The sequence below is a fragment of the Scyliorhinus canicula genome, chromosome 2 (assembly GCF_902713615.1).
Source record: "Scyliorhinus canicula chromosome 2, sScyCan1.1, whole genome shotgun sequence".
NCBI lineage: Eukaryota > Metazoa > Chordata > Chondrichthyes > Carcharhiniformes > Scyliorhinidae > Scyliorhinus > Scyliorhinus canicula.
Window position 1 is genome coordinate 119,501,088 of NC_052147.1, and position 12,369 is coordinate 119,513,456.

A 12,369-nucleotide genomic window follows, 5' to 3' on the forward strand; every position below is an offset into this window, starting at 1 on the left:
TGTGAGTTAATGTGCCATGTCATGTGTAATTTCAGCTGTATTAAATCTGGACAACTCTGTTGTGGATTTGGAAACACTTCAAGCTTTGTATGACAATGTAAGTACTGAAGCCAAAGAGATCACAAGAAGCCCATAAAATAGACACTGTCTAGCTCTTTGAAAATGTACGTTAAGCATTACTAGAATCCATTTAGTGCATTAATGTATTAGTGGTTTTGATTGGGGACTGGATACAATATAATTTATAAAGACATTTCTGACATTGGAAGGCAAGTGAACACTTCCTTGTAAATGTACATAATCACGAAAGTTTGAATATGATTTCATTGAATAGTTCTGCACAAACTGCTTTGACCACAGCTTTACATGCCATAATGCCAATTTTATTTTCAGGCCCTGTAAACTGAAGGGTGGAAGGCCAATTGGTGGTGGTGGTGGTGGGGTGGTTGGAGGAGGGAGGGGGGGGGGGGGGGGGGGAAGGTGGGGGTGTGAAGAATCCTACTTCTGCTGGGTTTACCCCCTCTTGCCTCTGTCACTGTTTAGTCAGTTCTACGTTGTGTGCACGGATGCTGCCTGAAGCTTATTAGAATAAGTGCTAAGATATGACAGGAATAAGAGTGGATAAAAGCTGCAATTGTGCTCCCATAGCACCTTGGGTAACAGCAAGAAAAAAAGGAGTATCATTGTCAGCATCATCTGCTATTAGTGGAAGTGAGATGACCCCAGCTGCGTTGAAGGTAATGGAATATGGATGCCTCATGAAGAGCGAGGAGTTCTCAGTGACAGCTGCAATAAATATCCAAAATCAAGCTAATATTGAAGTGTTCATATCTGCCTAATAATTTCCCTTTGTTGTTGCTGTCCTTGCTCCATTTCCTCTGTCTTCAGAAATATAGGAATTCCTACTGTGCATTACGCATCTTCGAACCTCACTGCACCTCTGCTACAACAGCCAATGGAGTACTTTTGCTGTATTGCCAATGTTGTAATGTAGGAACTGTCTCAGCAAACTCCCACAAACAGCAATGCATTCATGATTAGGTCATATCTGACTGTTGTTATAATCTCTGTGAATTTAGGACCATGAGATAAACAGACTTTACCTTTTATTACTGTTACTTGTTGAGTGCTCACAAGCCATTTTGTCTTCCTTCATACCCTGCTTCACCTAGGTTGGCTAGGCAAATGTATTTTTCTCTTCTTCTATTGCTCCTCCAAGGTGCACACTGCAGGCTAATGTAGCAAGAGGTAGTTAGCTGAACCAATGTTATAAAGGACTTATCGGTCTGTGCTCCTTGGTGACCCTCTTCCTGCAGCAGCCTGCTCAAGGAAGGGACATTATGCCGATAGGATCTCTTAATCATCCGCTTAGTTTGTTTGTTTGTTTTTACCTTCGGGCTACCACTTACATGTGCTTCAGAAAGTGAAATTTCATGCTAGCTGATTCCAACCAGAAGCATTCTTCTTTATCCTGCATCTGCTTGTTCACTATCAATGAATTGCAGATCTAAAGACTTCAATCAACTCAGAGAGGCATCAGCCACAACAAGCCCTTAGTACTTGAAAGCTAGCACATGGTTTCTCTACTAAGGAATCTGTGTTTCCATGGTGACCGAGGCACCCACTTGTCCAAGGTCACATCTGAGGTCGAAGCTGCTCTTTGAAATGAAAGGTGAAGATGTTTCTGCCTCTCTGTTACTTCATAGGAATGGATTGCCAATTCTGTGGATCTGCACCCATTAACCAAAGTCTCATTGATCTTACTATCTTCAATGGCTGGTGAAGTATGACTCCCCACCAGTTTGGTCAGCTCCAGTATCCAGTATGTCCCACCAGGTTCCATGCTCTTCATGGTAATTTTCCACAAACCTCTCCTGCAAAGTGACTTGAGTTAATTAGGTTTTACATTAGCCAATGAGAGAAGTGTTGCAGATGGAATTTGACAGTAAATATAATTGACACATTGATGATACCCTGCGTTTTAAGAGTCTTCATGTAAGTAATTTATGATGGGTGAGTGTTGCAAGATGCAGAGTTTGAGTATCCCTAATCCTCATTACAGTGAGTAGGATTTTACTGGTGGCATTAGTCAGTTGAGAGAATGAACAATAAGCTGGTGTCCAAGAGAGAAAAAGGACACTGTCTCCTACTCTGCCATGTTAGATGATTAAACGTTTCCTGACACTGCTCTGCGACTCTGGGGGTGAAAGAGTTGGCACTCGGCCACTAGTATTACCCTCCAAATGGCAGAGTGATGCCATCTATAAGATGTACTGCAGCAAAGAGGCAAGGCTCCTTCCAAACCTGCAACGTCTTATCGCCGAGACGAACAAGGGCAGCAGACAAAGGGGAAGACCATCATCTGGAAATTCCCCTTCAAGCCACACAACGTTTTACTTGGAAATATATCGCCGTTCCTTCACTATCACTGGGTCAGAATGTTGAACCATGCTCCCTAACAGCATTGTGGCTGGACCTACACCAGAGAGACTGCACCAGTTCTGGAAGGCAGCTCATCACCACATTTCAAGGGCAATTAGGGATGGGCAATAAATGCTTGCCATGCCAGCGACACTCTGATCCTATAATCTTTTCTCAGTTATCCTCTCTGCAGAATTGTATCCAGGACCCTGAAACTTACTCTGATTAGAAGTGTGGGTGTTTCTGCCTCCATCCAGCTCCTTGCTACTTTTTATTTAGCTGCTTCTATCTGCCCTCCACGTGAAGACATTGTTTACAAGTGGCACCAATCTCACATGAGTTATATTTTACATCACAGTCTTGCAGTCTTACTAACCTGTGATATTTCCAAGCTGCCATTGAAAGCTTAAGCCTTCCCAGACTTTTGAAAAGCTGCAGTTTAAATGTCCAATCTTCCCGGCACAGTACACCTATGTTGCAGCAGAGGGCACATTCAAGTAAATCAGTGGGTGGATCCAAATTCAGTAGTGCAAATTAGGGACAAATTTCAGGGCCTCTATACTTTACTAGTTACGAAAGGTAAGAAAACTATTTTAAAGTCTATTCTAGGTGATCTGGAAATGATGTTTAACAGCAATGTATGCTGCTGACTCTTGTTTTCTTTAAATGTCAAGACAGAATTGGCCAGAGGAAGTTAGTGCTTCTGGGTAATTGCTGGGTAAACCCTTACATGGGAACTTCCAGAGGGATTTCCCAGTGCATTATTGGAGTTCCCCTAAATGTGATGTCTGGGAAACAATAAGCTATGGGCCTGGCTTTGAAGGCTTCTGCACAGTGCAGCGATGTCACTATTGGGTGTGAACAGAATTCGGTTCAATTGGGATGTCCCACGACAACTCAACTGGCCCTGTTATTAAGTATTTACAATTAATGGAATATCATACATTTTTGTCGCAGATAAGGAATTACTATTTGTATGGGGTGGCATTAGACCCTTAACAGAATTAGAATTGTGTTCTTATGCTGAAGATTATAGATTGTTGTTATATACCTTTGTTTTATTTCAACAACACCCAACACCCACACATGGCAAGACGCAGTGCAATGGTGAGGGAAGAAAATTACATTTTTCAGAAAATTTTCATATTAAGATGAAGGATATGACTGTCGAGGAATGGAACACTTTTACATTTTTATAGTTGTCAACATAACTGTACTCCCAGACAACCAAAAGAAACATTTCCTCTGGTTTGATGAAGCTATTCCTCTTAACCCAAGCCCAGAAGATCATTCATTGATGCACCAAGTTGAGTTCTTCTGTTTTCCTCAGCACCAATATTGAGTTCCTCCCTGAGTAAAATTGCCCACTCAGAGACAGTTTGTACCAAATTATGGGCATTTTTTGCTGTGCATCTGCGCACAACAAAAATGCTCGAGATTGTCCAAACTAACTCCATGAAGGATGCTTTGACAGACAGGCAGAGGACATTATCATTCCATCACTCTGGGATGGATTCAAACCAGGTGAAATGATCCATTGTGCCACCTAGTCTTTAACAGAGACCTCCTTTGGAATCTGTTTCTAAATTATTTTATGTTCTGAAATGAATTGAACATTGTAAGGGATGATTAATAACCCAATATACATGGACACCTCAACCTCTAAAATTATCACAATGTTGCTTTATTCTTATTAGGACAATTCAGGATCTGACATTAATTGGGGAGATACCATAACAATGCAAATATTACATAATGCGTTTGAAGGAATAGGCTAAACGAGCCCACTCTTCTTCTCATTCTGTATGTGCTTATTCTTGTGCTCTTATTTTTTCCTGTATGAGTGTCTTTCTATAGCAGCATTCATGACCTTGCAGTTAACTCAAGCCCAGGTCATTTGGTGAAGTATGAAATTAATACTTTTCTCACTGATGGGTTTATTCACAAAATGCAGCAGTGTGTCTGCTTCCTACCTCCAAGCCCAGTGTCCCGACAGTCTCTCTTTATAAATGCTCTAAGTACTTAATTAAACATTGACATCAACCTGTGGATTTTAATATACTGAACATACCATTAACATTAATTTGCACTGAATCACGTAAAAATCCTTAAAAGATTCCTGAATAAATTTTTTCCAAGGGTTTTTTATCTACTCGTCAAAAAATTATTATGTTTATTCATGATAGGGCAGCACGGTGGCACAGTGGTTAGTATTGCTGCCTACGGCGCTGAGGACCCGGGTTCGAATCGCGGCCCTGGGTCACTGTCCATGTGGAGTTTGCACATTCTCCCCGTGTCTGTGTGGGTTTCACCCCCACAACCCAAAAAGGTGTGCAGGATAGGTGGATTGGCCACACTAAATTGTCCCTTAATTGGAAAAAATAATTGGGTACTCTAAATGTATTTTTAAAAAATGTTTATTTATGATACAAAATTATAAATGCCTCATTAAAATATTTTCTAAAAAAAATGTTTATTCATGATACAATGTGCAAGGCAGGAAGAAATCATTCATTCACGTCTGCTCCTGACTGACTAACACGTGACTCCCTATCAGTCTTCTTAAGGTAAATGTTCCCATTCCTGTGGAAAATCAGTATCTGCGGCTCTGCCGTAGTTTAGCATGCACTCCTGAAAGGTGTAGAAGAGCCCATTTCAAATCCATTTGTTTTGTCATTTCCATTCTTCTTTTGGCTAAATGTTGGGTTCTTGTCACACTGGCTTCAGCTGTATCATGTGAAGATGTAGTTGTTCAATGAACCCGCACCATTCTGTTATCCCACCACTACCTTAATGACATTGATCCACATTTGAACAAGGTTTCAATAACTATTGGTTCTCCAAGCGTCAGACCATTTGTAATTTAGTTTCGAAATATAAACACATTTAACTTTGCGAATAACCCATTTTAACACCTTGGAAACAGAATGCCGAAGAAAGTCACTTTCTCACCACACACTCCAGTGTCTGTAGGCTGGATAAATTGCCGAGAAACTGTTCCTCACCATATGCATTAAATGTCGGGCAGAACTATCCAAGTCTCTGAAGAAATCCAGCTCTTGAATTATTAAAAGATACACGTACAATGTTCATCCCAGCTCTGTATTTCAACTGTGCACGCTGTGTATATTCTAACTTGCTTTTGATGAATCACACAAATAGGTACCTAAAAGGTTTGAGGTGATGTAAATTATTTTCAAGGTTTTTGTCATTTTCTCCCATTTTTGTATTTTTAAGGAAACCACATATTCTATAAATCACATAGCATCAAGTCAGAGGTTTGGTACCACTGTAACATATTCCTTGAAACTAGAGACTAGCAGGAGCACGTTGAGTTGCATTTTCCTCCAGATCCGTCGTTATAGTAGCAGAAAAGTTGGATGATGGAGGCCACCAATATTTTCTCTCTTCAATCCTCTTATCCCTGCTCTGCAGCACACCACTTTCCACCATTTGCCTTTGCGCTGTGTGTCCCATCTTCGAGGGAGAACTGACAGATTGCACCTAATCAGCACTGGTAGGCCCTCTTTCAGTAATGGGGATTTTGCCCAGGAAAATATGTTTAGGATATGGGCAAAGTTAGAGGGAGAGGAGGTAGATGCCACAGCTCTTCCTGCCACTTTCTGACCAGAGAATCCACCCTGTTACACTAGGTGAAAAGACCCCCTCTTTTTTACATTTTTCTGCAGTATCCATTTCTTATCAACAACCCATTGAGCTAATTTATAATAGCACTTTATTATTAGATTAGCATTTGAAATAACATTTTCTGAGCTATATTGCTGAGCTCTAATGGCCAATAAGAACAAAAATACAAAACCAAAATACTACAGATGTCAGAATTGTCCATTTACTTACTGAGGTGAATGCAGGTCATTCTGAGGTTTCCAATGTTATCCACAAATCAACCTCATGGTTGACTTTATCATCCAAAACTTTAAATTAAACTGAAATCATTCCTGAATTGGGGGCATTTGCTGTTCCATACATAACCTAAATCAATTGTGAGTGATGGAATGGGAGCTTTACTTGGTGTCAAGGATAGCATTCTATAGTACAAATAGAAGTGAGCCTATCAGCATTACCATTATTAAGGAATAAATCAGACAGCAACTTCCAGCACCCATATCTGTCCAATTCAGTGTGGAACTTGCTGTCCCAGTTGCCTTGCTCCTTCACATTTCGTTAAAGTGGTAATTCACAGAGACTCAGCAGTTAAGTACATGAAGGCCATGAGTTTGCTGGAAGTCCCCACAAGATACTGACGAAGCACATTGGAAAAAAATTAGGCTTGGCCACTCTCATGTAACTGAATTTTTAGCACGTAGAAGTCTTACCAAACTCCCTCACTGATACTGAAAGTATAGTTCCACAAATATGGACTCTCATTCTTTCAGGTTTTAATTATTCTTGGAGACTTAAAAAAATTAATAATAATTTTTTTTTTTGTTCTTTCTCCTGTTCCATTCTAATTCTTTTCCCGTGCCGAGTGGTGCACTGCAGCAAGCTTTCGTCTGTTTCCATAGCTAGTTATTTCTGTAATGGTTCGCTAGTGTACTGCCAGAGGCTTATCGCTTGAGGAGGACCACTCCTCATCAAACATGGCTGACAAGGAGCCTGTCCAACTCTTACCGCCAACCATTGGTGTGTTGGAACACTCCTTCATGGCTATCAAATCCTCGGGTGGGATTCAAACCCGGAGCTTTTGCCTCTTATTGCTTATGCTGAACTCAAGTATCCCCTTCTTTGTTTTGCTTCCTGTACAAGATTTGACGTTAAATTGAAGATCCTAATCTATGCATCTTGGTTTAATTTCCGCAGGCTGAGTTTCTCTGATGTGAGACTTGGAGGCACTGTGGGTGGAGGGGGTGGTGCCATCTGGGGATAGCTTCCTGATGCCGGGAGTGTTTCCAATGGACCAGCATGGACAGTTGCAGCAGCCAATTAACCTGATTACTGACACAATTACGTCTGATTTTGCAGCCGCACCAGCATTATTCTACTGGTGAAATGGCCTCGCGCCATGGGATCCCCAGTTGGTTCCAACGTCAGTGGCCCAAAACTTTTGGAAAAATCCTGCCCTGCCTGTCTCTGTAAGGATTCTTCAGTCTGGTTGGAGAGAAATGGAGTTGCTTGTCTTTTTCACATAGATTCCAAATCCCCTATAACGTGCACTATGCTCCCAATGGCTGTAAGTTGTTACTTAACAGTCCACAAAAGTCTGTGGCCAGTATTAAATGTAATGAGTCACAGAATCTAGGCTTTTATACATACGATGTGCCCAGCGTGGAGCACAGTGGTTGAATCGCTGAAGAGCCCCAAATCGGGTTCAGCAGCGGGCTGATTGCGAGTCCCCGAGTCGCTACGCCTGGTGTGATCTGGATCTCACCCTTGTTGGACGTGATCCAGATCAGCATATTTAAATGAGCCAAATGGTTAATTTAAATAACCGAACATCAGCATCACCCAGCGCCCAGAACTCTACAGCTGCACGTGTGAGACCTAGCCAGGGCGCTATTTAGTATATGCCCACACAACGCAGATCAGGCGTAACAGTACCTCGGGGAAGGTCACGCAGGGCATTAGAGACCACTGGGTTGTCGGGGACAGAGTAGGGCGGTACCCTGGCAATCCCCAGGCAACCTGGCACTGCCAGCCTGGAACCCTGGCAGTCCCACCTGGGCACCATCACAGTGCCAGCCAGGATGTTTATGGCATTGGCAGTGTGTCAAGTTGGTAGTGCTAGGATGGGCAGGTGCCAGGTTTGCACAGCCAGGAGTCAGGCCTGTGAGGTGGGGGCCTTGCAATTGTCAGGGGGCTTCCAAGGGACCTTAACAAGGTTGTGGCATGAGGGGGATGGTCCAGAATGTGTGGCGGGGGGAGGGGGCTTGGGGGAGAGGTCAGGGCTGTCGATCAAAATGGCGCCCCAATTTGCAAACAGGCATTCCCGCTGGTAAGATCAGCCAAAGTGCCGTTGAATAGCAGGGTGTTTCTCACGCTGCAGCCACTAGGAAACACCTCGCTAAACGTACCCGACAGTGGACTAAGTATGCCCGGTATGCCCTGCGCAGCATGGGTCCACAGTTAAGTAGGTGAGTGTTTACAAATATGATGCAGCCTTTCTCTTTTTCTCCCTCTCTTTTTGTTCTTTTCCCTCTATTCTTCTGATACTTGGATCCTTCGCCAGGTCTTCAATCTAGCTCTACTTTAAATGTAAGCAGTTGCTGATTGTTCAAATATTCTGCCCAGAGTGATACAGTGTCCCTGTGTCGGGCCAAGGTACATAAAATTGGCTGAGAAAATGCATGCCCTATAAAACCGTGCTACTGGCAAGGTGGCAAGACCAGATGATCACCCTGCATTAGAGTGAACTGCATTTTGAACGAAACAGAGTTACGGAAAGAAGGAGAATTTTTAAAAAAGCCTTTAAACAATGTACCTGGAAATGAGGTCACACTTCGGTTGCTTAATTTGAAATTAATGCTCATTTGCTGAGTTTTGTTGATGAGCCCCAATGGCGAACAAAGAACAAAAATACAGACTCAAAATACTGCAGATGCTGGTCCCAACCCCCTTCTTATTAGGTTGAATACAGTTTATGCTAAGGTTTCAAATCTTCTCCACAAATCAATCTCATGGTTGGCATCATCACCCAACATCATCATCCAAAACTCTTAATTAAACTGAAATAATCCCTGAATTTGGGATATTTGCTGTTCCATACAAACCCTCAATCAATAGTGAATAATGGAATGGAAGTTTCACTTGGTGGTGAGGATAGCATTACTCAGAAACTGTGTGTTGTACTTTCTTAAAAGTTAGTTTTGATGTCAGTGATAAGATTCTATCAGCTGGGGATCAATATTGTTATAGTTACCAATAGAAGGAATTCATTGTCTTTCTTACTGGAAAATAATATGTTAATTGGAACAGACTGCCGCAGTGTCTGATGTATTCCATGATATGGACAGTACTTAGGACTGCGATCTTAAAATAAATTGTTGGCAACTTCTCAAGTCCTATTGTTGCAAATATAAATCCACACGAGCATTAAAGTTTGTAAGCCATCTTCATGCTTAACATATGTTGTGGACTTAGAAAATATTGTGGTCAGCAAAAAGTCAACTGAAGTGTTTTTCTTCTTCATATGGCAAATAGTGATTCTTATTTAGGGTGGCATGGTGACACAGTGGTTAGCACTGCTACCTTGTAGCACCAGGCATCCGGGTTCACTTCCGGCCTTGCATGACTGTGTGGAGTTTGCACATTCTCCCCATGTCTGCGTGGGTTTCCTCCGGGTGCTCCGGTTTCCTCCCACAGTCCAAAGATGTGCAGGTTAGATGGATTGGCCATGCTAAATTGTCGCTTGGTGTCCAGGTATGTATAAGTTAAGTGGATTGGCCATGCTAAATTGCCCCTTAGTGTCCAGAGGGAAAGATGGGGTTGTAGGGCTGTGGTGTTGGGGCAGGGAGTGGGCTTGGGTGGGTGTTCTTTTGGAGGATCGTTGCAAATGCAATGGGCCGAATGGCCTCCTTCTGCACTGTAGTGATTCTATGGTAGGGATTCTATTTGAAGGCAAATTACTTTATGTAAAATGAAGCAGTAACCTTTCAGCTTGTAAGCGGGAATGACAACCTAGTGGACTTCCAATCAAGAGGCCCAGAGTAATGCTCTGGAGAAAAGGGGTGTCATCTTGTGGAAACGATGTGGGTCTTGGCCATCGGCTGGAGAGCCATTGGGAGAACCATGGAGCCCCTTTTTAGGAGGGTCCACCACGTTGTGTTCCACTCGGGCACTTGACAGGCCAAAAATGAATCTTGCCCCAAGATCAAGGACCCAGCGGTGGCTCACCAAGAGATGCTGGCCAATCAGAGGCCAGCATCAATCTCTACTGAACCGCTGCACTACCGCGGAGGTGGTAGCTGCTGCCAGTACTACACCCAACCCCAGGCACAGTATCATGGCTGGATCGCAGGTCAACCTGTCATTGCAGTTTAGTGTCCTAGGCCCGATCATCTTCAGCTGCTTCATCAATGGCCTTCCATCCTCCATAAAACCAGAAGCAGGGATGTTTGCTGATGATTGTGGAATGTTCAGTACCACTTGAAACTTCTCAGACACTAAGGCAGTCCTTTCCAATGTACGAAAGCGTCTGGATAACATTTGGCTAAGGCTGACAAGTGGCAAGTAATGTTTATGCCACACAAGTGTCAGAAAATGATCACCTCCAACAAGAGAGAATACATCCAATTTTCCTGACCATTGCTGAATACCCCATCCTTGAGGTTACCATGAACCAGAAACTTAAATTTGGTCAAACATATAAATATTATGGCTGCAGACCAGGGGCGGGATTCTCCGACCCCACGCAGGGTCGGAGAATTGGCGGGAAGCGGCGTGATTTCCGCTCCCGCAGGTCTCCTAATTCTCCCGCCGGTAAAAAACCGGCGTTGTGCAAATCCCGCCGGCAGCCTGTGAAAACAGCTGGCGCCGGCGGGATTTCATTTTTTTTAAACTCACCTTTAAATCTCCGGCCCGGATGGGCCGAAGTCCCGCCGCTGGGAGGCCTTCTCCCGCCGCCGAGGTGTACACCACCTCAGAAACGGCGGACTCAGCGGCGCGAGCGGGCCCCCGGGGTCCTGGGGGGGGCGGGGGGCGATCGGACCCAGGGGGGTGCCCCCACGGAAGCCTGGCCCGCGATCAGGGCCCCCCGCTCACTCCGCGGGGCAGTGCCGTGGGGGCACTCTTTCTCCTTCCGCGCCGCCACGGCCTCCGCCATGGCGGACGCGGAGGAGAACCCCGCATCGCGCATGCGCCGGCAGTGAGGTCAGCGGCCAGCTGCCGCTGACGTCACTGCCGGCGCATGCGCCGACCGCCGAAAGCCTTTCGGCCAGCCCCGCTACCGACTGCGCCGGGTGTTTGCGCCAGTCTACCGGTGCAAACTGCTCCGGCGCGGGGCTGGCCCCCAAAGGTGGGGAGAATTCCCCACCTTTGGAGGAGGCGCGACCCCTGAGTGGTTGGCGCCACTCCCCTACGCCGGCACCCTCCGTCACGCCGGGTAGGGGAGAATCCCGCCCCAGGTCAGAGGCAGGAAATTCTATAGTGAGTGACTCACCACCTGTGTTCCTATTGCCTGTCCATAATCTGCAAGGCACAAGTCAGGAGTGTGATGGAATGCTCTTTACTTGCCTGGATGAGTGTAGTTCCAACAATACTCAAAAAGCCTGACAAAGGACAAAGTAGCTGTTTGATTAATCACCCATCCACGACTGACGCACAGGAACAGCTCTGTCTACCATTTACAAGATGCATTGCAATAACTCACCAAGCCTCCTTCGCCAGCAACCTTGAAACCAGTGAACTCTACCATCTGGAAGAACAAGCGGAGAGATGCATGGGAACACAATACCCCAAAAGCCACATCCCATCCTGACTTGGAACTAGGGCACAATCTACCCGAATGGGGACAGAGTCCTGTAGCATGCGGGATTAGCCGGGTATTTCTCAGAGCCGCGAGAAAGCCTCCGCTATCTGATGGCTACCTGGGTAGATCAGGGGCCTCAGTGGGGAACTCCCCGATGAGGCCGCACTTAGCCCCGTTTTTTTGCACTGATAAGCTCCACTCGCCTGAACTCCTCAGTGCAGCGAGAGATCAGGACACTATTTTTTAATGGCACCCAATCTCACAAGCAACCGATGTGACCCCCGATCCCCCCAAGCCCCAATAAGGGGGTCACCAGGCCTCTCCCCCACACCCACAGAGGAACCCATACCCCGGCACGATCACCACTATACAAGAAAAACAGCTTGACACCCTGGCAGTGCTCCTACCAGCTGGCAGTGCCACATAGGCACTGTGGTAGTGCCAGGGTGTCAGGCTAGCAGTGCCAGGGTGCCCACACAGCACCAGGAGTGTCAGGGTACCATCCTTCCCAGAGTGCATGCACC

General features: G+C 45.0%; 1 protein-coding gene across 2 annotated transcripts in view; it reads left to right on the forward strand.

Moving 5' to 3' along the window:
• fmn1 (formin 1) overlaps positions 1–12,369 on the forward strand; it is a 532,192-nt gene that overhangs the window by 304,526 nt on the left and 215,297 nt on the right. For both annotated transcript variants that reach the window (XM_038785764.1, XM_038785772.1), the window contains one exon: positions 36–97. In XM_038785764.1, coding sequence (XP_038641692.1) covers positions 36–97 — 62 coding nt within the window. The remainder of the gene's footprint in view (positions 1–35; positions 98–12,369) is intronic.